At 35.6% G+C, this 27,893-nt stretch overlaps 1 protein-coding gene across 2 annotated transcripts in view; it reads left to right on the top strand.

Annotated features, from left to right (window-relative positions):
• Positions 1–23,076: 23,076 nt before the first annotated feature.
• Positions 23,077–27,893, top strand: part of LOC131146649 (transcription initiation factor TFIID subunit 2) — a 122,169-nt gene continuing 117,352 nt past the window's right edge. The window contains exons 1-4 of one of the 2 annotated variants that reach the window (XM_058096382.1): positions 23,077–23,297; positions 24,018–24,351; positions 26,759–26,904; positions 27,007–27,073. In XM_058096382.1, coding sequence (XP_057952365.1) covers positions 23,182–23,297; positions 24,018–24,351; positions 26,759–26,904; positions 27,007–27,073 — 663 coding nt within the window. In that variant the 5' untranslated portion in view covers positions 23,077–23,181. Of the gene's footprint in view, positions 23,298–24,017; positions 24,352–26,741; positions 26,905–27,006; positions 27,074–27,893 lie in introns of those variants that run through there. The other variant, XM_058096383.1, reaches the window with a different exon arrangement.

Here is a 27,893-nt window from a genome sequence, read left to right as displayed (position 1 = left end):
ACGAGATGACGTGTCTCGTCGACGAAGGCTGCAGTATAAATAGTGGAAAACCTGGATTTTATCCATTTTCAATGCTCCTCTCTCTCTCTCTCTCTACGTCCCTCTCTCACTTCTCCCTTCGTTTCCGGGCCTATTTCTCGCTGGATCGAAGACTTGAGGCTACCATGACACTCTTGGCAAAGTTCTTTGCAAGATTGCCGAAACTGATCGTTGTAAAAGTTGGGTTGGATTTCGTCATAATCTCAGGATAAGGCATTTTATTCAGTATTTGTCTTTCCCTCAGTTATGAGAAATGTTGTAGGTAAGAAAATACTGATGTTCTGTTTGTTGGATTTTGTTTTCAGGATGTTGAGCTGGGAACCCTGCGTGTATAGAGCCAGAATTTTATAGGGGCTTTTCAGAGTTAAGGTAAGGAAAATATGCTATGCTAGGGTTTTAAGAATATTAACAAAGTTTTCATAGATACATATACACCAGTTATTATGCAGTTTTTACAGAACGAATAGTTTAATGTTATGTGGCCTGAGTAGATATTTACCTGATATAAAATTTATACAGTACTTCAGCATATCATGTTATATAGCATGTATATATAGTTATTCACAGATGATTAACAGACAGATTTATATAGATTTTATTTAACTCAGTATATCATAATTTTTACAAAATGCTATGTTTTCCTAAATACCATGACACACAGTTATAAAGACAGGTTATACAGTTATAAGATCGAGATGCTACAATTATTCAAATTATTAGTATTTACAGTACAGAATTATAGCGTTATGGTTATTTTGGAAACATAATGAAAACAGCAAATGTATATATATATATATATATATATATATATATATATATGTACTTATATAGTATCATATCCCTGTGGAGATATTATAGATAGATACAGTTTACAGGGCACAGTACCGTTACTATATACAGTTAGAGTGCAACCACATATCTCAGATAGTGTGTGGGTACCGTCTAACCGTGCTCGGAGAGGATGCAGCTCCCTAGTACACTGGGTAGAGGGGGCCGGTTAGATGAGGTTGTAGCTAGTCCCGTGCTTAGGAGTGGATGCAGTTTGGCTGGGCTGAGGTAGTGTAGAGTATGATGACTTACCTGGAGGGCTGACCAGGTTAAGTCCCGCCTACGGGCCGCACAACCCTGTCATGAGGGATCAAATCATGGCATACAAAGTCCCGGGGAAAGAACACAGTTATATACATACGTATACAGATTTATAGTTTCATTGTAAATAGTATGTTATAGTAGTATGAATGGTAAAAAGTTCAGATGATACAAATGTTTTAAGTTTTATACATGTGTTTTATAGATTTTCCAAATCATGCAGTTTTAAATATTATTATTATAATTTTATGACTCAGTCTCCACACACTAGTAATAGCATATTTCCACTTACTAAGCATTGTCTCACCCCATTATATTATCATTTTTCAAGTGAGACAATTGGGCAAGCAGATTAGGCTCGCGAATAGAGAGTAGTTTGATTACCCTGGTTATAGGGTGAGTTTTCGACAGAGTTGTGTATATTTTTGAGTAAATGATGCTGGAGGGGTATTTTTGTATGGCTATGGTCTGTATATACTGGATTCTGGTATTGTATAGCGTATATGTGAATGGTTGTATGATTTGTGTTTCCGCTGCTTAGGTATGGATGTAGATATACATATATATATATATATATATATAAATGGTAAGAATTTTGAGGATGTTACATTCTAGGTCCGTTTCCTCTGATTTTTCTTTAAATTCATATGTTTCAGCCCTAACTACTAGTGCCAGGACAACTGGTTGTCTAGCGATGAGCATCTCAGGTCAGGAAACTTCTTTCCTACTTCTTGAAGTGTTGGCGGTCTCCGCTGTCTCAAGAGAATCATTATGTACTTGTTGTTATTGCTAGTATTCTTGAGGACTAAGCTGAGGTTCCACGAGCAATTCCTCTTCTTCTATGATGTCCAATTACGTGCTCATCGCATTAATGGTATCTCACAATTCATTATAATGATTGACTTGAGTCTGTATGAACAGCTGGAGTATATTCGCCATTTGTGTCATGCTATCATCAAGAAGTCCTGACGGCGCACAACTCTGAGGAATCTATTGTGGCTAATATTGAGGCGGAAGATTGTCTGGGTAGTATGTCGGCTTATATGCATCTCTACCATTGATTGTGCTGATAGGGTGTACTGTCATGGGTGCCTGATTGTATCGTGTATTCCACAATGGGACACTTTCAGTTAGGTAATCAAAAAATGATAGTACCTGATCTGAATCCTCGCTGAAGGGTTCTCAATTGCACATGGTATGGACAAAGTACTTGCAATTAGGGGTAAGAGTAGTATAAAAATAATCAGCTAACCTCCATGAGTCAAACCCATGATGTGGACAAGTACTTAGTAGATCCTTGAATCGCTCCTAGCAAGCCTAAAATGTCCCATCACCCTACTACACAAACTGAATAAAATGTACCTGCAAAAATTGAGTTTTCTATAAGGGACAAAACATATGCAAAAATTCACGCTCCATATCAGTTCAATTAGCGATAGAGTGAGGTCTCAAGGAATGAAGCCACATCTGTGCCCCATCCTGCAAAGAAGCAATAAATAAACACAGTCTAGTAGATTCATCAGTTCTAACATGAGAGAAAAACATATTGTAGGTTAACTCGAAGTTTGATAAGTGCTGATAAGGGCACTTAGATTTCGTCCCATAGAATTGGGGTAGCAATGACGTCCTCCCACGCTGCATCATGAAATCAAGCTCTTCATTAGGCAAAACAGTGGAAGAGGGTGTAGTGGTGTATTCAAGTGCAACAAGTCCATTATCGTGCGTGGTGCAGGTGCAACCATATTTATTTGTTTGTTTTTTCAAATTTTTCTCTTTTTTTTTCTTTTTCTTTTTCATAAGACTAGTTAAAATAATGGGAAAAACGCTAATTTGAGACTAAAACCTACATTCCTCGACAACGGTGTCAAAAACTTGACTCACTAGAAAAATGAGCAACTTGGAAGCTATCCCAAGTATAGGAGTTGTGTCATGTAATACTAAGCCCAATGGTTAGATCTTCTCCTCAGGGAATGCGTTTTAATCTCAAGTTTTACGTTTTCCCAATCGAAAAAATAAAAGGTTACTGAACTTAGTTCAGATTCGGGGTTTTCAAGATTGGTTGAGACTTATTTTGACAAATTAAATGAGCATGCAAATTAAAACCCTAAACCTACCATGCACTGAATTAAATAGCAAAAACGGAAACCCTAAATCTAATCAGGCAAGTATCGAAACACGCATTAACTAAAGACAGTAACTTTAAGCACGAAATTAAAACACGCAATAACAAAACTCATTCAAACACATACACAGATGATAAAAACTGAACCTTTAACAAGAATCAAAAGCTCAAACCATAATCACAATCTAAATGCATACACAAACAAATATTAAGCTTAAACGATAACAAAACACAATAAAAACACGAGTTTTAATCAAACCGACCCTAACTAAACCGAGCTTCGACAAAAAAATTAAATTTTGAAAAAAAAAAGAATTTAATTTCTTTAAAAACAAACACCCTAAACCTACCATGCACTGAATTAAATAGCAAAAACGGAAACCCTACATCTAATCAGGCAAGTATCGAAACACGCATTAACTAAAGACAGTAACTTTAAGCACGAAATTAAAACACACAATAACAAAACTCATTCAAACACATACACAGACGATAAAAACCGAACCTTTAACAAGAATCAAAAGCTCAAACCAAAATCACAATCTAAATGCATACACAAACAAATATTAAGCTTAAACGATAACGAAACACAATAAAAACACGAGTTTTAATCAAACCGACCCTAACTAAACCGAGCTTCGACAAAAAAATTAAATTTTGAAAAAAAAAAGAATTTAATTTCTTTAAAAACAAGCACTTTTGTTTCTTTTTTTTTTTTTGTATTTTATTCTCTTTTTTTTATTTTATAATCAAACCATACTTAATTTAAAAGACTAAATTAAATCTACCACTAATTAAATAAACAAGTAAATAATTTCAACTTTAATTAAATACCTCAACAATATTCAACATAAAAAATTTCAAATAAAATTTAAAACTAACCTTATCCAATGTTTAACAACTAACAATAATAAAAAAATAGAAAAGATACAAGAGAAAAAAAAGAGAGGGAGAGAGAAAAGAATAGCCCCCGGGTTGCTGTGGAGGAGCGTTCGGCTGCAGAACTGGTGGTGGCTTGTGGTGGGTTGTGTTGCTGTGGATGGAGCAGGGGAGCTTCACAAGTTTGTGCTACAGCAAGAAGTTGGCGTTTCGGTTTCTAGCAGGAGCTATAGTTGTGCTAAAGGTCTTCGGCTGCTGGAAGGTTGTAGAGGAGAAGATGGTAGCCTGGTTTGTGGCTATGGGGCTGCCGGAAGTCTGATGCTGGCAAAACCTTCGTGGCTGGGATAGTTGGTGTGGAGGGTGGTTGCTGGTTGTGGAGTTCTCGGCTGGTCGCAAAAGAGACGGCCAGCTGCAGCTGTGGAAGGCCTTACGGGAGTTGGCAATAGAGAAGACTTCACGGTGCTGCTGCTTGTGCTATCAACAACTGGAGGAGAGGGCGAGGGAAAAGATAGCTGGGAGAGAGAAAGAGAAGCTGAGGGCGAGAATTTGGAGAGCAAACAAAGGGAGAGAATGAGGGAAAGCCAAGACTTAGGGGAAAGAGACTGAAAACAGAGAGGGAGAAAGTCAAGGAGAAGAAGAAAGTTGGAGAAGAGAGAAGAGGGAGAGAATGGTGAGCTGGGGCACATCCAAAAAAGATGGAGAAGGAGAGGTTAAATAGAGAGGGGGAGGAGAGCCCTAAGTCCCAGATGGCTAACCCGTTTGGAGGATCTGACCCGGCTTGCATGGCTAGCTCACATCAATCTATTTGGATATTTTTTTTTTTTCCTTTTTTTTTTTCTTATTTTTCTCTCGGCCGTCACAGCCAATTTTGACCTTTCTGGAGCCCGTTTCTCTCAAAACTCAAAACACGGAAGTTGTAGATAATCCTCTTGTATTTCTCAAAAATTAGAATCATCTTGATTGGAGTTCGGATGGGAAATTTATGCACGAATTACGAACTGGTACCGATTTTGGCTTCCGGGAATTTTCCTACGATAAAAAATTGCCAAAAATTCATAAATTGTTCAATAAAACTCAAAAATTATAAATAGGGCACTTTGTTAAAATATTGGACGTAATTATCCTTTTAATTAAAAATATAAGCCCTAATGACCGGATTAAGATGCTTAATTACGCAGTTTAGCGCATAATCACATAGCAGATTAGGACATGCTAGCATGGATTTACTTTCAAAACTAGTAAAAGGAGAACTAGTTAAAGGCCTACCTAAGACACAATTTGTAAGAGATAAAATATGTGATGCATATCAACTAGATTGGCAAACCAAATCTAGCTTTAAAAAGAAGAAATTTATCTCCACTAGTAAGTCACTACAAATGCTTCACTTAGATTTATTTGGCCCAAATCAAGTCTAGAGTCTAAGAGGTAAATCTTATGCATTGGTCATTGTTGAAAATTACTCTAGATTCACATGGGTTTTATTTTTAGCATCTGAGGATGAAGTAGGTGAGATACTTACCAAATTATGTAGGAAAATTCAAAATGAAAAGGGGTATACAATCACACATATCCAGAGTGATAGAGGAAGAGAGTTTAAAAATAAGGATATGGAAAACTTTTGTGATTTAACTATTGTAGAATCTGTTAGCCCTAGTGGCTAAGGTTCTTCATTCGAGCTTGTTTCAATGATCACAACCCATTAGTGATTCTGGGGTTAGCTAATATTTTTCCTCAAGTTTAGTTCAGATAAACAGGTGGACACTAAAGCAAGCATAAGGATCAGACAAACCCTGATGACGCAATAAGCAAAAGCATACACGAGGAATACTCATGGCATAACCAACATAAGACCTAATGATGTTTTATATGTATAATGGGTTGCGTGTGAGGTAGGATATTCCTGTAACTCTTATAGCATGATATTGATAAGAAAACTTAGATAGAGTTGAGCAAGTGCATCTGCATATTAGTTCATAAAATATCTTTAACAAACTTAATAAGTCTTCAAATGGATTTTTACAAGATATCCCATACTTAAACAAATATTATAAGGGTAAGTTTTTAACAAGCTTAGGGTTTTAATATCTCATAAACTTGGTCCTTATTTTGTTTAAATAATTGTTAAGCACCCAGTGAATATAGAACAAATCAAGTGCTTAGATGGTTTTCTAGAACAGGGCCTAACCTACAGAAAACCGTCAATGGTTTGGGAAGAGCCCAAAAAACCATCGACGGTTTGGAAAAGCTAAAGAAAATCTTCGATGGTTTCTGGCAGAGGCAGTCTGCATTAAATGAGTTTAAAATGAATAGTTCTTATTTTGCCTTGCCTCAATAAACGCCCAACAGCTATCCAATGGCTAGTACGACCCCTTTGGCTATAAATACAACCCTTTAGCATTCATTTCAAATACATTAATTGAACCATTTAGTTGTTGAGATAATTAATGAAGTATTCATTCTAGCTCTTACTTGCTTAAGCTCTCTTATTGTTTATTCTTAGTTATATATCAGTTGCTAAAAGAGAGTAGTGTGAGGTTTTATTTGTGTCATCAATTCAAGAAGGAGCACAATCTTGTAAATCTCTACATTCTTTATTAAGTGTGATTCTTGAAGGTTCTTGGTGAGCTTTCATTAAGGTGATTCTTGGTGAACACCATGGTTGTTAGCTCTTGGTGAGCAGCTGGGTTTTGTACCTGTGTTGTAAAGGCTTCCCTGCCTTGAAAGGGATTGCTTAGTGGATTTGGGAATCCTTGGCTCGGTGCTAAGGCGTGGTCATAGGCTTGGAGCTGAACCATGTTAAATCGTTGTGTTGAGCTTCTCTCTCTCTCTCTCTCTCTCTCTCTCTCTCTCTCTCTCTCTCTCTCTCTCTCTCTCTCTCTCTCTCTCTCTCTCCCATTTTGTTATTTGTTGTGATTATTTGCTTTGTTATTTGTTGTAATATTCTTCACTTGCATCTTGCCAAAGTTTTATTTTGTAACAGTCCTTATTGTCTGTGCAAAAACGTCTATTCACCTCCCTCTAGACGCACACCCGGGCCAACAAGTGGTATTAGAGTTAGTTGCTAGACCTTCGGAGTAACATCTAGAGTGCAAAGATCAAATGACAAACATGTTTGCCCAAGGACAATTCGTTGACTGTCCACCGAAGTCCTGCGAAGTCAACTATCATGGAAGGACTGAATGACAATCTTCATCCAAGCATACGACTTCAAAATGTGGAATGTAATCATCGATGGAGATTATGTATTCAAGGATGACAAAGGTGAGATCATACCAATTGGGAAACTCTCATACGCCAACTCAAAGCTGGCACGACTTAACTTCAAAACTAAAACTTTTTTTATTGTCTTGTGAATGATGAAGAATACAACCGAATATGCGGATGCAACACGGCAAAGAAAATGTGGGAGAAGCTCCAGGTAACGTATGAAGGTACATCTCAGGTTAAAAAATCAAAAAATTATATGTTAGTTAAATAATATGAAATGTTTAAAATGGAAGAAGGTGAGTCGATTACTTCCATGTTTACACGTTTCACACTTATTACAAATGGATGGAAAGCACTTGGTAGGGAACATTCTATGGAAGATAATATGCCGAAAGTTCTTTGTTCATTACTAGAATCGTGACACGCTAAGTATACGGCAATTGAAGAAGCAAAGGACCTATCTAAGGTCACTCTCGATAAGCTCATTGGGTCTTTCGTGACTTATGAGATCAAGAAGAAGAACGCTACAGTTGAAGTTGAGTTGCCAAAAAAGACACTCGGAATTGCCTTAAAAGCTAGAAAACAAAAGGAAATTGTGGAGGAAGAAGAGAATCATGATGATGATGATGATGAAGTAGCTCTCCTCACAAGAAGATTTAGATATTTCTTGCTAAACAAACGGGCTGGTAAGCAAAATGAGAAAGGAGAATCAAGCATAAGATGTTATAACTGCAAGAAGACTGTACACCGAATGGCTGATTGCCCACACTTCAAAAACAAAGGCAACAACCACTAAGGAGATAAAAAGAAATACAAAACTATGAATGCAACTGGATGGGATGAGCTAGACAGAACTTCAACCGATGAAAAAAACGAAGAAGTTGCAAACTTATGCTTTATGGGGGATGAGCAAAATGAGGTAAATTCTGATGATGAATACATTCCCTCATATGAAGAAATAGAAGAAAATTGTAGGAAACTTTATATTAAGTTGATTGCTATTAAAAAGAAAAATAGGCTTTTAGAAGAAACTCATTCCAAATGTAAGTAAAAGCAAATCTGTTCATGTGATACTTTAAAAGATGAAAATGCTTCTCTCAAAATTGAAAAAAAAAAAAAAAAAAGGCTTCTCAAGAACTCCAAAAATGACAAGGAGACCTTTCAAAAAGAAGTTGGAAATTTGAAAAACCAAATTGTTGAAATTCTTTAAGAAAATTCAAACTTGAAAAATAAAATTTAAGATCAAAATAACATCATTTACAAATTTTCAAATGGAAAAGAAAATTTTGATAAGTTACTTGGAATCCAAAGATTTGGAATTTTCAAAAAAGGATTAGGTTATGGTTTGTCGTCATCTAAATCAATCGGCTTTGCAAATCTTTGTGCTAAGAGAAGCTCTTTGTTAACAAAAAATCCAGCACCCAAACCAAACCCTTTACATGCTAACAAAGTTTGCTTCTATTGTGAAAGAAAGGGTCATGTACGCTTTACTTGCCCTTTTAGAGGAAACAAAGGAAAAGGAAAGAAGTATGAATGGGTCACATGACATTCTCTTCTTAGGAAGAGCCTAAGAATGTGCATTAGGCAATTGAGCATGAATCATGAGTGATGTCAATGCAAGAAGAGCTTAACCAGTTTGAAAGAAACAAAGTCTGGACCTTGGTTCCCAAACTAGACGATCATACTATCACTGGAACCAAATGGGTCTATAGGAACAAGAAGGATGGAAATGGGATTGTAATTAGTAACAAAGCTAGATTGGTTGCCCAAGGATACAACCAGGAGGAAGGATTAGACTTTGAAAAAACATATGCTCCTGTGGCTAGAATAGAAGCCATTTGTATGTTATTAGCCTATGCATCTTTTAAGGACTTCAAATTATATCAAATGGACGTTAAAAGTGCGTTCTTGAATGGCTATATGTTGACTCTATGAGTCCTTCCCATTTTGACTATAACAAATCCAATGGTTCTTACCTATGCACTAAGTTCTTTGAATAGGATCATTTGTTGTATGCACTAAGGGTAAGAATACAAGGAAGCCGTAAGGAACGCAAAGATCACATCAACTATGGCATTTGAAAAGCAAAGAGGTTGAAGAACCATAAAGGAATAAAGACCATTTATTTATTGTTTAATTTATTTCTAGGTCTATAATTTTATATGATCTGTAATAATTAATGCATTGCATGCATGATATGAAAGATAAGCTTAATGACCATATATTGACTTTAGGTCCCTAAACATCACATGAAAAGTCTCATATAACTCAAAAGTTATACCTATGTGAACAGGGGTGACTTCTAATAAAAAAATCATGACATAAAATTAACTTTGGAAGGGCTCTGGTTGACCAAACCAGTACATTTGTACTATTATGGGTCGACCGAACCACTGTTACCTAAAAAAGCTTAGCTACTGTCAACCGAACCTACAGCAGTATAAATGCCGCGGTCGACCAAACGGTTAGGAAGTCAACTTTTTGACTTTGCATGGTCAACCGTTCAGCATTTGAACATGGTAACTTAGGTCAACCGAACCAGCACATGTCTGACCCCCAACTGTTCGGCCAACCAAACTTGTAGTTCATTTTGGCCACGATCGACCGAACCACATGAGCGGTCAACCGAACCATAGTTTCAGTTGACCAAACCCATGAAAGGGTTCAAAATCACCCTGAGACGGTCAACATATTGTTAGCTCAAAATTGGCATGGTCGATCAAACTTGGCAATATGGTCAACCGAACCATGAATATGGTTTACCAAACCTTCTCAGGTTGCCAAATTTTTTACCGCAGTAAAACGTGGTTAAACTAGGTTATTTTTAATTAAACTTTTTTAAACATTTTCAAAAATACACATTAAGTCCCAAACGGTTATATTTTTTGGAGTGTCTATATATACTCCGTCATTTGGTTTGATTAGCACTGATTAGCAAACATCATTAGCATAATATTCTCTGAAATTTCAAATACCCATTTTTCTTATACAAGCTTGAAAATCCAACTCTTACTCATTCCTATTACAAGATATCCTTTGTGAGAGTTTTTAGTGATTATTCATATAAGCTTACACTCTCTTATTCTCTTATTCATATTGATTTTTATTGAGAGTAAGCTTGAGTTTTCCCTTGTGATTTTATTCATAATTCCTCTTTGGGAAAACTCTCTAGGGCTTGTGAGTCTTGCATTATTGTTGCAAAACTCAAGAGCTTGTATTGTGTTTGTTTGTGAAACACTTTTGACAAACTAAAACCCAAATATCTCTTGTGGTAAATTTTTTTTTAGAAAAACATTTTTGAGATATTTGCTTGTGTGCTTAAGATCTTTGATACTGCACTTTGTGATTGATATTGTCATCTTGATTCAAAGATCCCAACACATACACTCTCACACTCTGATTGCTATATTTGCATTATCTTGAGAGTAGTCACTTAATCTTCATTGAACTTATAAATCCTCTCATATTGAAGTGCATTGATTGTATTGGTACATTTCTACTTATTGGAGAAGCACAAGCACGTATATTGTATATGAAAATTTATATATATTTGATTATATGTTGTGTTTCAGGTGTGGCCTGAGGGGGTGTTAATTTAGCCCATAAGGATTGATTGTAAAGGTTGAGTTTAGCCCTGGTAATTTGACCTAGTGTTGTATTCGGTGTCGCTCCACTCGGAAGTGAATTTTAGTGGAATCCTTAGACTTGCGAACTAGAGATGAGGACGTAGGCACATTTGCCGAACCTCGATAACACATCTGGTGTCACCTTTATTTTATCTGCTTTACTGTATTGTGCTTGGTTGTTTAATTTATCTGGAGCAAATTAATTGCAGTTGCATCTTTTGGTTTATTTTATATACGCTTTAAATTGACCCTAGGTTTGTGAAATACTGTTGCTGGTTAGTTGACTTAGGCAGAAAAATTTTAAATATCCAATTCACCCCCCTCCCCCTCTTAGGATTACAGTAAAGTCAACAAGTTAGCTCATTTTATGTTAGGAAAAACTCTCTCTCTCTCTCTCTCTCTCTCTCTCTCTCTCTCTCTCTATGGTTTCGGTCTCTCTCTCTCTTTTTCTCTCTCTACATTTTCTTGTGTTTCTCCCTCTCTAAATCCCTCTCGAGCTTTCTCTCACTCTCCGATCGTCTCTCTCCTTCCTCTCAGCATACCGGCTTCCCTCTCCACGGCAAGTTTAAGGAAAGGCAAAGGTTCGTTTTAGGGAACGTTGTAGGCAGATTTTCAGGCACATGTAAGGGGAATAGATTATGTCAATTATTTTGAAATATGAACTGATTAAACTGGGATATTTGTATACAGAAATGTTATATATCATTTTCTGAATAAATTAGGCATATGAAAATAAAAATTTTATCTATTATATATGTATTTGGGGAAAACAAAAGTAAGGATAATCATCTCTTTTTTCCTATAAAACCTATATTACGAGTTAAATAAAATTATGGAAATGATCATAACCTTGTTTTCAGTAAAATATATATTTTTCCTGGGCTGTTATATATATTTTAAATTATCACTCAAATCATATGGCATGAGAATGACTATTATTGAATAATTTAATCTGTTGGTTTTTATGGTATTATATAGTGAAAGATATGATTTTATACTGATCTCAGGAAATGTTAAGAATGATGTGGATTTATAATATGACAGTTTTACACCGATTTATGAATATGACAAGATTTTTTTCGGATTTGTGAATAAGACGGTTTTATACCAAAATGAGAAAATGAGATCGTGTTATTGTTTTATTTTATAAATTGCATTATATGGTTTAAGAACCCTGATAGACAAGATATGTAAAGGAAGTTCGGTACCGTAGCTAGTGATATATGTAGTGCAACCACACTATTCAGAGAGTGTTGGTGATTGGATAGTCAATTTAGCCAGAGAAGTGTAGAGTACCCCCTAGAGTTTGGACCAGGCTAGATAGGCAAATTAGACTTACAGATGAGTATGTTGACTGAGCCTGATGGTAAGTGTTGACTCTATGAGTCTAATTCTTTTTTATAATGACAAATCACTTGGTATTTGACCTGTGCATTGAGATTGTAAACAGGAACATTATTTAACATGCATGGAAAGTGAGGAAGTCATGAGTGGTAGGCCAACCTGATCATGTGGGTTTATTACATGATATTATATGATTGTCCATTTAAGGGAAAATTCTATTATGTATATGTATATCAAATGATTTATGTACTCAAAGAAACTTATTATGATATAGAGTATTTTTCATATATATATATATATATATATATGTATAGGTGTGAGTACAGATTTACCAGATTTATCAGTTAAAGTTTACTATTTAAAGTATATATTTATGCTACACAAAACTCATGTTGCCACACACATTGATAATAATCTATTCCTTCTTACTGAGAGATGTCTCACCTCAATAACTTAAACATTTCAGGAATTCTAGGTAGCCGAGCATAACGAGCTCTAAGATAGAGGACGCCTAGGTACTGTAGTTTAGGATAAGTGTTTTGAGATAGGGATACGTTGTGTATAACTTGGGACGTGTTAGGGATTTTTGGGGAAATGTTTATGTATTTATGGTAACATTAGAACTCCAGTATTGTATATGAGGATTATGTGTATTATGCTTCTACTATATTGTTAGTATGTATTTATAGACAGGTGCATCCCCGGTACCCCACTTCGAGTTCGGGCCAGTATAGTTTTGGTATCAAAGCATTTTTATATTTATAGCAGTATAGTTTGTTGGGTCGCTACATTCCAAATGTTGTCAAATGCCACCAATAGTGGCATGGCCGTTGGTGGTTATGATTATGTGTGTTTTATTTTATATTTGTTTATTATTATTCTCCTACATCGTTGTCCTACTATAGTCATGGCTTCCACCTTGAGTCCTACACCACCACTGCTATTAGTCCTTATAAGCGATTATAGTGCTGACCACCAATAGGGTTGTAGAAGTTCCTAACTTATGTTCTTTTTCTCTTTAACCAAACTTCTCATCTCATTCGATTTTTTGTACTAAAACCTAGGTAAAATGCATTAAATCAAAAAAAGAAGCAAGCTAAGTGTAACGTCCTCAAAATTCTCACCATTTTATAAATATATATATAATAAAAAATTACTCCAATATCTTAATATAATGGGCACCCCTATGCAGCAGGAAACATAAATCACATAACTACATATACATATATATACAATGCTAGAATTCAATACATTGAGACCATAGCCACATAATACATCTCTCTCTCCAGTGTTAACTACCCCAAAAATACAAAATCCTACACAAAAACTTAGCCTATAACTAAGGTGACCAAGTGATCTCTATCAGCGAGCCTAATCTGCTTGCATAGTTGGCTCACCTAAAAAATGTTAAGGTAATTGGGTGAGTCAACGCTCAGTAAGTGGAAATATGTTATTACTAGTGTGTGGCAACCGAGTCATAAAATTATAATAATAGTATTTCAAACTACATGATCTGGAAAATCTGTAAAACACATGTATAATAGCTTAAAATATTTGTATCATCTAAATTTTCTATCATTCATACTGCTATATCATACTATATATGACAAAAGCTGTAAAAATGTATACATATACATATACATAACTGTGCTCTTTCCCAGGGACTCTGTATGTCATGATTTGACCACTCATGACAAGGTTGTGCGGCCCGTAGGCGGGACTCAACTTGGTCGGCCCTCCAGGTAAGTCATCATACTCTACACTACCTCAGCCTGACCAAACTACATCCACTCCTAAGCTCGGGACTGGCTACTAACTGGCCCCCTCAACCCAGTGAACTGGGGAGCTGCATCCTCTCTGAGCAAAGTTTGACGATACCCACACACTATCTCAGATATGTGGTTGCACTCTATCTGTATATAGCAACGGTACTGTGCTCTGTGAACTGTATCTGTTTGTAATATTCCCACAGGGATCTGATATGATATAAGTACATATATATATATATATTTGTTGTTTTCATCATGTTTCCAAAATAACCATAACACTATAACTTTATACTGTAAATACTGTAATATCTGAATAACTGTAGTATCTTGATGCTATACTGTATAATTTGTGTATATACTTTGTCTATATACTTTGAGTGTTATGGCATTTAGGAAAACATAACTTTCTATAAACACTGTACTTACTTATCTGAATAAACATCTGTATATAGTCATACATGCATTTATCTATGTAATCATCTGACTAAAAACTGTGAATATACATATATCTGTCTGTATAATATCTGACTATATTTGTATATGCTATATAACTCAATATATTAGAAAACTATATAAAACTCTATATCAGGTAATATGTACTCAGGACACACATACTTTAAAAATACATATTCTGTAAAATTACATAATAATGGGTATATATGCATGTTTATAAAATTTCTATCAATATTTTCAAATCTCCTAGCATAGCATATTTCCATTACCTAATTTCTGAAAAGTCCCCTGCTGAACTCTGGCCCTACACTCACAGGGTTCTCCACTTAACACCCTGAAAACGACATCCCTCAGAACAAAACATCAATATTTTTCTGCATATAACGTTTCTTATAACTGTAGAGAAAGCATACTTTGAATAAAATGTCTTACTCTGAGTTTAAAAATGAATTTCAAACCAATTCCACCAACGATCAGCTCCAGCAGTCTTGCAAAGAACTTCACCAGGAGCGTCGTGGTGGTCTCGATTCATCGCTCCGGCGTGAAACGGGGCCGAAGTAGAAGAAAGAAGGGGAGAGGGGCGTAGAGAGAGAAATTGAGGGTTTCCTATTCAAATTTCATGTGAAAATACGGGTTTAGAAGTACTTATAGGCCCAGATTCTTCGACGAGAGAAGGTCTAGGGAGAAATAAGGAATTCTCAATTGGTTGCTCTCAAAACCTTCTTCGCCCAATAATTTTACCAATGAAATTAGGAGTTGTTTAAATTTAAACTTTGAATAAAATTGGATGTCAACAACTATAGTACTTTTTTCCCAAAAAAACACATTTTGAATAAGGACTAATTTATTTGATTCAAAGATTAGTTTGATCTCTACTTTATTAAGTAATGATCTAAACACCAAGTTAAGTCTATTATCAATGGCATTTTTTTTGGTCAATTGGAAGTCTATACTGGACTTGGTCTATATAATGGGAGGTAGTCCGTTTCTCATCCCATATCCCTTCCCGCCCTTCCTAAGATTCGAACCTGAGACCTCCAATAAGGATGTCTCAAACTTTGACCACTGTATAACTTAACAAAGGCTAGAAAGTCCTGACAACAACGATCTTAGAAATCAATATGGTTTCAGGAGAAAAAGAATGGATGGTAGACATGGAAACCACCAAGTACATTTGTAGGCAAAAAGAGATATTTACTGCCTACATGCTTATAATAGGTAATGAGTTTGTCTATCTAAGGGACTCCAGAATCACTTCAATGGTAGGTAAAGGTAAAATATATTTTAAACTTACATATGAAATTTTGCTCATTTGATTTGGACTTAACCATATTTGCTTTGAAAGTGTCTCTTTCTTTGGTCTTCTCAACTAGGTCTCGTAGGCGCAATTAGTTTCCTTGAAATATATACGCACAATTAAGTCTTGCTAAGTCATGTCTTTACACTTTTGCTTTAAGGTCATCTTGTAGTCTTTCCAAGATGGCTGCAACTTTTTAATTAGTGTCATAGCTTGAAAACTCTTATCTATGTTAGCCCCCTCTTTTAGGACACCATTCACCAATTTTTGGTATTTCGTGATTTGTTGTAAGACAAACTTGTCTTGGACCATGTTATAATCCAAAAAATTATCTTTTGCAAACTTTTTAGACCTAGCATCTTCAATTACATTTTTTTTTCAATAAAGCATCCAAATGTACTTGGCTGTATTGAAGGTGCAAAAAATTTTGTGGAATTCATTTGTCATGCCATTAAAGGATATAGTTTTTTCATCTATGATTAGTTTTGTCCCATTATTGGACTAAAATTGTGTTACTTGAATTTGTAGCACCTTTAGGCCTAGATTCTTTAAGTATGAAATCTACTTTCATTGTTTCTAAAACAATAACATGTTTATAACTCCATGTCTCATAGTTGGTACCATCAATCGGCTTTACCTTAGTTATATAAAAGACTAGAGTAATAATGTCTCTTGAGTTCACTATGCTTTATAAAATTATCGTAATTAGATTTTAGATTGTTGGAAATTTATTTATCTTATTATCATATTGAAATTTTAGAGACTTAATAATATGACTTTGAGAACAAAAATAATAAGAAGAATGAATGAATTGATTGTAGGTTGAAGCACATAGCTTCTATTGTCCTAAAACTAAATTCCCAGCCTCCAGTAGTGTAGTAGGTACTTGAACAATCTCTAAGATTCAATAACCTATGCTACTAAGAAGCTGCAGATAAACTAGTAACTCACGAATTAAATCCAATCTCAATATAAACATATAATTCTTTCTACGTTTTTTTTTTTTTTGAATGAAAAATAAAGAAGAGAGGAGGACGACAAACTAAAGAGAGGAATGCAGAGAAGAGGAGATTATAAAGAGTCTCCTTATATAGGCATTGCGAGAAGACGTAAAGTGCAATTTTAAATCATCATTTTAAATACCAAAACTAAAAATTAAAACATGTAATTTACTTATTTAAATGAACATCCATTGCTATCATAATAACACTTAGCATTTTATTAGAATAAAAATTAGAAATTGCAAACCGTTTTTGTAAATTCAAAACCAAAAAATAGTTAGCCATTGCTGCAAATTTAAAAACTAGAAACAACCTTCAAAATTTAAGCTTAAAAAAATAGGTAAGTTTGGAATCTAAAATCATAGAACTAAAGAATTATTGTTGGAAAGTAAAAAGAATAAGCCCATAGATTACACTCCCAATTTTATTTTCCAAAATAGAAAGCAAACATTGGTAAGAGTATAAAATCCGCATTGATCTTAGTTCAAAAAGAAATACATTTTAAAATAAGTTCCAAATTAAATTAAGAGTCAAGACCCTTACCCAAGGGGAGCGGGGGCGGCATGCGTGGTGTGTTATAGTATAGCTTGAAGGCCATGTACCCTAGCCTGCCTCTTGAATATGCCTACTATATTTTGGTATTAGATAAAGTATGATAAAACTTCATGTGACCATTAATGTGGGACTAGAACTTCTATTCAATTTAAAGCACATCTACACAACTCAAGAAGTATTTGACATAATGGGTTTCAGAATTCGAATTTTAACTTGTGCAGATTCAGACAAAATAGTATAAATTAACACAAATCCAAACTAAATTTTTGAGATCCATGTTTTGAAAAAAAATACATAAAAGTGTTTATTTTATGTTTAAGAGTTTGGACTTTGGATCTTGATTTAAATAGGTCCAAGTTCAAACAAAGTACAACACAAATTTATATTTAGCAGGTCTAAATCACATAAATCCAAATATAAAGTGTTGCAGCCAAAAATTGAACGACCTTCACGATCCCTGATCACAACCACCTGAAAAGAGATAAATAAGCAAGGCTTGGAGTGTAACGACCCGAAAAATAATGGTATTTAAATAATACAGAGGGAAAAAATGGAAACAGGAATAGAAGGAGGCAACCGACTTGCATTCGTCGACGACTTGTATTTTGAAGGTGAGAGTCCTAAGAAATTTTTCAAGTCTCGTCGACGAACACAGGGCTTTCGTCGACGAGGGTTCTTTAGGATCTCGTTGACGAGGTCCCATCTCATTGATGAGAAGATGCTGAGAGAGGATTTTTGGAAGTCTGAAATTCATCAACGAGGGTGCAGGCTCGTCGAAAAACTTTCTACACGACTCGTCAACGAGGTGACGTGGCTCGTCGACGAATTTTGCAGTATAAATAGTGTTTAACTCGGTTTTCTCGCAAAAAAAATCCACCGAATTCACTCTCTCTTTCTCTCCCACGGCTCCACCTCCATCTCTCTTCGATTTTGGCCTTGTCGTTCGCCGAATCGATGATCTAAGGCCACCACGACGCTACTGGGGAAGTTCTCTCCAAGTCTGCTGGAGCGGATCATCGATGAGACGAAGTTGAATTTCATCCCAAATTTAGGGTAAGGTCTTTTAAGCAAAATTTGGTTTAGTAGCAGTTGTAGGAAATGTAGTAGACGTAGAAATAATGATATTTTGTTCTGAGATTTATGGTTTTCAGGGTATTGAGTGGAGAACCCTGCGGGTGTAGGACCCGCTACAGTAGGGGGATTTTAGTAGAAATCAGGTAAAAGAAATATGCTATGCTAGGAGATTTGAATATATTGATAGAAATTTTACAAACATGCATGTATACCAGTTATTATGTAATTTTACAGAATATGTATTTTTAAAGTATGTGTGGCCTGAGTACATATTACCTGATATAGAGTTTTATGCAGTTTTCCAATATATTGAGTTATATAGCATATATAGATATAGTCAAATATTATACAGACAAATATATGTATATTCATAGTTTTAGTCAGGATGATTACATAGATAAATGTATGTATAACTGTATACAGATTTTTATTCAGAGCAATATGAATAGTATTTAAAGAATGCCATGTTTTCCTAAATGTCAGAACACTCAGAGTATATAGATAGTTTATAAAGACAGATTATACAGTTATAGCATCAAGATGCTACAGTTATTCAGATATCACAATATTTACAGTACATAATTATGGTGTTATGGTTATTTTAGAAACATAATGAAAACAGTAAAGATATATATATATATATATGTATTTATATAGTATCAAATCCCTGTGGAAATATTATAGACAAATACAGTTTACAGAGCATGGTACCGTAGCTATATACAGTATAGAGTGCAACCACCTATTCAGATAATACGTGGTATAAAGGTTGATCGTATAAAGCCCATGAGTGGACAGACTCCCCATCAGATATGAGTTGAGGAGGGCTGATCAGACCGATGAAGTATAGTGGTTTATCCTGGTCGGCCAGCTAGAATAGATCTCGCCTATGGGCCGCACAACCCTGTAATAAGGGGTTAAATCATGATACACAATTATCCACAAGGAAGTTTTCAGTTATTATTATGTATATACATATTTATAGAGACATAAAATATACATATATATATTAGAAGTATTTCGAGTAGAAACCTAAAGTACAGATATTTTAAGCAACAGGAAAAAGATGATAGTTTATATTGTTGGTATTGTATTTATAGATTCAGTGATACATGATTATATAGTAATAGATTTTCATAGTATTGTAACTCATTTGCCACACACTAACAATAACATATTTTGTTTTACTGAGCGTTGGCTCATCCCATTACTTTAACATTTTTCAGGTGATCTAGATAGGCGAGCATATCAGGCTCGCAGGTAGAGGGGCTTCAGTACTGCTCTGTCAGTAGAGAGTGAGTATTTTTTTGGAGTATTTCTACATAGCCCTAGCCAGTTGAGGGTATTTTGGGGAACAGTCGTACATGTATATTTTGGGAAACATTTTAGCACTCTGGTATTGTATATATTTATATATGGTTGTGTTTATTTGAATTTCGCTTCTCGCTGCTTTGGTTGATAGTTGGGTTTAATCCAGTTTGGTATCAGAGTATTGTAAATTTTATAGTATAAAAAAAAAAAACCCCAGTTAAATAGCAGGTCGTTACATGGAGGACCCAGGGTGTACTCCGGGGGATCTCTCCGATGCCTAAGTCAGGGATTGGCTTGAGAGGTTTTTTATGCAATAGTAAAGTATAGTTTAGAATGAGATACCTTAGTCTCTTCTCTGAATCCTCATTTATAGTGATGGAGTTTGACCCAAGGGTGATGTGCCATTTATTGGTGAATTATGGCGCAAGCGTGAATCGCTTCGGCTGTTATAGCGTTGGTGTAGATTGCTCTAGTCATCATGGAGCTGGCGTCAATTGCTTTGTCTGAGCAGTTGACTTAGGTGGTAACTGCCCTCATCAATGTTGAGCTCTAGTCTCCTATGGACTTATGGTAAGTGATATATTTGGGGTGTATATCAGTTGTCCCCCCTTCAGTTTCAAATTTTTGAAGTTGACTTCCAAAGTTCGAAAGTTGTTGTTATTATTGTTTTTTTTTCTTCTTTTTTTGTCGAGTAGCTCTTCTTGAGGCATTCTGGGCTGCTTGTGGCTTAATGAGTCATGCTCTTCTTTTTTGCCGTTTTTGGCCTAGTAAGTTGTGCTCATATTTTGGGCCTCACGAGCATTGCTCGTCAGTTGGGCCGATTCTTTTTTGCCTAATGAGTAGTGCTCATTTTTTGGACAGTCTTCTGGCCACACGAGCGTTGCTCATCAATTGGGCTGATTCTTCTTTGCCTAATGAGCTGTGCTCATTTTTTGGGCAATCTTCTGGCCTCACGAGCGTCGCTCGTTAGTTAGGACGATTCTTCCCTGCCTAATGAGTTGTGCTCATTTTTTGGGCAGTCTTCTGACCTCACAAATGTTGCTCATTAGTTAGGCCGATTTTTCCTTGCCTAATGAGTTGTGCTCATCTTTTGGGCTATATCTTTAGTAACAATTTGGTCATTTATGATGCCGGGATGGTTGTTTAATTCAACAGGCTCTTGTAGTTTTGATTTCATTGGGGTTAAAATGTGAGTTCTGGTATTTTCAATATCAGTTAGGATTCGAAATCAGTTTGAAATGGATTTTTTTCAAAGGGTTTTGACATGTATGCACCAAGTGTTTGATCATTTGCGGCAAAGGGAACTGCAGGTGAGTGTGCAATGTTATAGATTTCGTAAACTATTTTCGTGTTATTTGTGTCATTTGTGGGGTCTATAAACTCAGATTATTCGATTGTATCCCAGTTGATCCGTGAGTCCCATGTTGGATTTTTTGGACATGGGGTTACGAGTGTAGTGGTAGATTGAAGTTTGATATTGAGATCTGCGAGATGTCTACCATTGACGATAGTAATTTTATTACTGTTTATTTCAATTATGGTGTGGATTATTCAGCTGATTTGGCTCCAGGTGCTCGACAGAATGTCACTAAGGAGCTTGGTTTTGCTGTTTGGGGTTTTGCCGATTGCAGTTGCTACAATTGTGCAATTTCAGTGTGCGCTACAATTTCAACTCAAATTTCCAATTGTAATTTCAAATTCATTGTTTAAAGCATTATTCAGCGCACATGAATGTGCAATAGTCATTATTGTCGACCCCATGGTGCATTCGACCAACCCATTAGAATTTCAAAGCTTGACTTTGTTTATTTAACTACCAGTGTAGCTGTCATGACCCCATTATGCATTTGGGGCATAGGTCATTGTACAATCATTTTAATAACTTGAACATCCTTGAGAATAGGCACGTTGGCTACATAAATCTTGCGCATAGAAACATCAATTGTAGTCGAATTCGCATTAGATTTAGAATTTCCCAATATCACAAGCTGGGTCCCTGTTATTCGTCCATTAATTTTCTTACTTGGCTTCTTCAACACGAGTAAAGCGCCATTGATGTGCTTGACTGTAATAAACCCGTACCCTTTACTTTTCTCGGTGACCTTTATAAGGATCTCAACAGCTTCTTCAAGGTCACCATAGGTGGAGAAGAGATTGCGGAGGTTCTTGATGGTAGTGTCCCATCCAAGGCCGCAAATGAAGAGTTTGCGTTGGGTAGGGTCCTAATCGGCGATGGATCGGACGACGTCGAGTACGTCTAAATGTCAGACGGTGGCATTTCGGACGATCTCAATTGAGCCAATGCATCGACCTTCAATTATTTAATGTAGTCATGATCAAGGATTGAAAAAGAAAACCTCTCAAGAAGCTCCCACAAATGGCGCCAACTGTTGCAGCCAAAAATTGAACGACCTTCACGATCCTTGATCACGACCACCTGGAAAGAGTTAAATAAGCAAGACTTAGAGGATCCAGGTTGAACTCCGGCGGATCTTTCTAATGCCGAAGTCAGGGATTGGTTTGAGAGGTTTTTTATGCAATAGTAAAGTAGTGTTTAGAATGAGATACCTTTGCCTCTTCACTGAATCCCCATTTATAGTGATGGAGTTTGACGCAAGGGTGATGTGCCATTTATTGACGAATTATGGCGTAAGCGTGAATCGCTCCAGTTGTTATAGCGTTGGCGTAAATTGCTCCAATCATCATGGAGCTGGCGTCAATTGCTCTGTCTGAGCAGTTGACTTAGGTGGTAACTGCCCTCATCAATGCTGAGCTCTAGTCTCCTTTGAACTTATGGTAAGTGATATATTTGGGGTTTATCATAAAACTTAAAATTTATACCTCTAAGTATAATCTTAACTCCTATTTGGAACCTTAAAGATAACTTTAAATTTAAATTTGTACAAATTTATTATAAAATGAAATATAGAGTTACATTGATTGTCTAAATTGATATAAAGAGTAAATCTAACTAGAAATTCGCCAAACAAAAGGTTATTCTAAAGTTTAAAAGTTGTATATTAATTTCATATTTAGAAAGACTTTGGATTTAAATTTGTGTTAGATTTAGATAAGATGCAGTATGAAATTGTATTAAAATTTGATCAAATCTAACTCAATCTCAAAATTGATGCTCCCAAAAAATAACAAACAAAAACAAAAAAGAAGGGATAATTAGGGGAAAAAAAGAACCCGGTTATACCTCGCGTAAACCGAAAATACGTTGCCGCCGTTGGATCAGAGAACCTGACAGGTGTGCAGTTGAGATTAAAACAACTGGCTAGGGCTCATCGGCCCCAGAGTGGGCTGAACACAGGGTGCTTCATCCTCCAGAGGGAGAGAGGGGGAACGAGCGGCAGAGAGCAGGGACCAGGCATCTATAAATAAACGTTCTGGTGTCCGCACGCGGAGAGATATGGCGAAGCCTCGCAAGGCGAAGAGCGAAGACCAGAAGGCGGAGGGCTCAGGCGCGGTGGTGCGCCACCAGAAGCTCTGCCTCTCCATTGACATGGACAGGCGTCGGATTTACGGGTTCGTGTTCTTCATTTGATCCTCACTTCTCTTCTATCTGCACCTCTCTCCGTTGCTCTGTGTGTGTGTTTCTCGGATTTATGCTTGTTTAGTCTGCGTAATTGTACTGATTCGGAATCAGGTGTTTCGAATTTGCGTGCTTTTATGACCGCATTTCAGAAACTGGTCTAAATTCATTATTTAGTTCAAGCTGGCTTAACAACCCAAGCTCGGGCTAGATTATTATGATTCTCTGTTTTTGTGTCTGTGTGTGCATGTGTGTGCGCGCGCGCGCGCTTATTAGCTAGATTGATTCTTCTATTTTTCTTGAATTGCGTGGCTGTTAGATTCAGGTTTTCCAGCGCCAAATGCTGAACTCCGTTGAGCTGATTTGAGGCTAATTATCCGAAATTCACAAGATTAACGTTTTGCTGATATAGTTCTTTTTTTTTTGATTGGGTCTTTATTTTAGACATTGTGCGGAATTAACAGTGTTTTTGGAACTCTTGTACTCGTGGCTAGCTTACGTACTAATACTATAGCAGTTTTGATTTTCAATTAGTTTCAATGATAAATCGTCCTGCTAATTTCTAACATTTCTGTCTCTGTCTGTATTTTAGCATTGGTTCGACTGAATGGTTTTTTTTTTTTCTTCTGAGTTTCTTAGTGAACATTTGTATTGTTAATCACTGGTTTGACTGAGTGATCTCTCTCTTTGTCTTTCTATCTTGAAATTTTCAGTTTCACTGAGTTGGAAATTGTTGTCCCAGAGAGTGGGATAGTTGGGTTGTATGCGGATGATTTGGAAATTGAGGGTGTTCTGGTTGATGGAGAGCCGGCAGAATTTGAAATTTTTCCACATTATCAGCTTGTGGAAATAGAGAATAGGTGGTGTTCAGTGTCCTCAGTTAGTTCTGCTGCCGATGCTGCAGGATCTACATATATATCAGCTCTTGAAAGAGAAATGGTCCCAAATTTGTTAATTATGTGTTGTAAACCTGACATGTCAGCGAGTGAACAGCATGGCCAACCAAAATCAGAGAATGGGCTGCAGCCCGCAGACCAACCCAAGCAGGTGTGGTTATTATTGCTTTTTAGTATTCTTGCAGGATCAACTCAATGAATGACCAAAGAAACTGCTTTACTTTTTACGTCTTATATTTTACTTATCATACTAATATAGGGTAGGAAAAGTTGTGGTATGGTACAGACTCAATACAATTTTTCTTAAGAAATCACATAAAATAAGAACTCTATTCATCACAAGAAAACTAGAATTTATTGAGTGGAAAAAGTTAACTAATTCCAACACATCATGGAATTCCACACGACTTGTGAGAATTTCTTGTGACAAATTTTCTTTGTTATGAAAATCAAAACTCTTATACCTATGGAAATGGGAAAAATATGTGTAAATACACACAGACACACACACACGCGTATTATCTCTACTATTAATTAAGAGAAGATGGTGGTTTTCAATGTCCATTGTTTTTCAACCATTTTTTTGGGGAAAAAAAAATTCCGATACTCTTTATATTTTACATATTTTCTATTCAAAATAAGGCTAAATACGTAATATCGTATTTAACCATTTAATTTTCAAAAATTCAAATAATCCACGTCCTTTTTAAATCCTACTTTTTCTAGTCCCATTATCTCAACAAATGTTTTAAAAGGCTCAATTGAGACTTGCCTCAAGGCATGACATGCCTAAAATGCCTTGAGAGTCAATACAAAATACCAAATCCCAAAGAGGCTATCACATTACGCATTGAGGCTTACGAATTCGACAAAAGGCACGCCTGTTGCATCTTTTTAGTTGAGGCTTATGCATTTTGAGTATGTGATTCTCAAGTTAGATTTGGTTAAGAAAATTTTAACTGCATGTTTACATAGAAGGAATGTTAGTATACGAGTTGATTTCTGGAACTCCTGGATCTCAATTTTTACGAAATAGTCAAAAGTTGTATCTTAGATCTTGAAAATATTTTGAACTTTATAATGTTATATATATCTCTTGTCATGATTAATGGATTTAACTTAGCAATTTTTGAATGGCCAACAAATAGTTTGCAAATTATATGTATATATATATTTACATTATATTTATGATTTTCTTAATTTTTTTTAATTTTTAATATATATGTATTTATTTACATATTTTTATTTGAAAAAACATTTTCAAAAGGCTTAGGCCCCAACACCTTAAGGCTTACGCCTCACCTCTTAAGAGTTAAAATGCCTCAACTCTTAAGGGTTAAAACGCCTCGCCTTACACCTTCACCTTTGAAAACATTAATCTCAACTTCCTCTACTATATCCTAAAAAATTGGAATGATATTTTAAATTTAAAATTTTAAAATCTATTTGTAATTCCATTATCTCAACTTCCCCTTCTATATCCTAAAAGATACAAACATTATTTTAAATTAAAAATTTAAACTCCATTCATAACTCCGCATTATTTCAACTTTCCCTGCTAAGTCCTAAAAATATGAGCGTTGAGAGCTGGCACACATGTAGGGTGTGCCCACAGCTAGTGAATATAAAAATGAACTCTAATAAAATATTTGAAACATGAATATTATAATATATATATTATATTCATGTTTTATGTCAATTAATTGCCATTTTATCTCTTCTTCTGTTGAAAGGTGTTGAAATTAGTAGCAGTTGGCTAACGTTGTCTTGTATATATATGTTTGTATGGCTGTTTAATGATTGGATTAAAGTTTTATCAACTAGCACATGTTCTAAAACATCAAAATTAAATTTAAGATGCCATGATTGTTACTTTAAGTTAATATATAGACAATTTTATTGATTTTAAGGTGACGTAGCAATAACAATTTTCATGAATTGTATGTATAAATATTTTACCATTTGAATAAAATGGATTATATTGTGTACATGTTTCACAATTTGTACTTTTAAAGTGAAAATTGAGTTTCTTTTTTGTTTTGTTTTGGTCATACATAGGCCATATTGGGGTTCTAATTTTTCAGTCTTGTGAATTATGTTGCAATCATGTGCGCATGCTTGTCTGCTAATGCGCCTGTGTGCAGGAAGAGATAAGGTCTAGCACTACATGGAACTGCACATGTGAACCAAGCAATCTTGAATTGAAGATGAGCAATTTTTAAGTGTATCTTGTTTCAAGAACTAAATTCATCTCTTAAAAATGAGCTTAAAATTATATTCTTCACCTAAAAAAGTGAAGTATTTTTGCTAAGTCTCTGTCCAGGGTATTGGTGTTTTGCACCAAACATGCAATTTGGAGGGCTACTTACCTTTATCAATTTACCAGTTAGCATCTAATTAGGAAAGGGCCCTGCTTATTCTTCAAAAGGTTGAACCATTGCTGATCTTCTCACCTTAGAACTTTGACGCTCTTTAGGTCCTGTACATTTGGCATTATGATTTGTTGTGACAAGGTTTACACTTTTATGGTTTCTCATGTAGGTTGATGTTGGGTGCAGAATGTTAAATTGGTTCGTGTTGACTACTGGGTAGATAAAGCGGAGACAGGGATTCATTTTGATGACAATTTGTTGCTTACTGATAATCAGTTACGGCGTGCACACTGCTGGTTCCCTTGTATGGATGAAAGTTCACAGCGCTGTTGGTGCGGACTATTTGATTTATTCAGTAATTACATAAAAATATGTGAGCTGCACATACAAATGTGTGAATTCATGCTGGTAATGGTTATTGTTGTCCTGTGCAGCTATGATTTTGAATTCACGGTTGCTCACAATCTTGTTGCTGTCAGCAATGGAAACTTGCTTTATCAGGTGATACAAAAGGAACAGTAATTTTATATATATGGGTGTCTATATTATGAGATTTTTGTTTCAATGATTTGAAGGAAATTGTACAATATATGAGAATGCTGCTCTTGAGTGATTTGCTGTCGAGAGGTGCATAATTTTATAATCAATACTGATGGTTTGCGTAACTGTTTGTACTAGTTGGAATTTTTTTAGGTTACAGCATATCTTACCATGAAGGTTGTGTATACTGTATCATATGTGTGAAATTTTTTAAAGACAGAGGTAGTCAAATATGTTTTTAAGTTCAAATCTTATGTGTTGAGTTGAGTTGAAATTTATTTGATTGAATAATGGGCTTTGTCAATGGTCCCTTAACTGCCATGTGTCATGATAGTTATGTATCTAAGCATTAGAGAATGTCAAGTCTTAAATATGTGGGCAAGTGGAGGCAGTAAAAGTTTCATTTTCTAAATATTCCCTTCCATAATTTTTGACAATGATGCTTCTCTTATATAACATGAAAATTTCAATATTTATATTTGTAATTGTCTCTTCCTTTGTTGAACATTGACACATGATTATCTCTTAAAGAGATCTAATTGAGTCTCCTACTTCTTGTCACTCTCATAAAGAGCACCTTGACTAACCTTCCCATCTATCATCTGTCCTTATTTCCTTTACCTGTTTTAGTTTCAACAAGACTTGAAGGAATTCAAAGAATATTCTTTTTGGTAGCTCGGGGGAGGAATTTAAATACCACCTTTTCAAGTTGGGGGGTTGGTTGGGTGGTGGTTAAACTAAAGATTTGTTTGTAGGGGCAGCTGTCTTGAAAATGTGAATC

The sequence above is a fragment of the Malania oleifera genome, chromosome 13, assembly GCF_029873635.1.
Source record: "Malania oleifera isolate guangnan ecotype guangnan chromosome 13, ASM2987363v1, whole genome shotgun sequence".
NCBI lineage: Eukaryota > Viridiplantae > Streptophyta > Magnoliopsida > Santalales > Ximeniaceae > Malania > Malania oleifera.
Note: the sequence above shows the minus strand (reverse complement) of the source record. Positions and strands in the feature narration are given on the sequence as shown.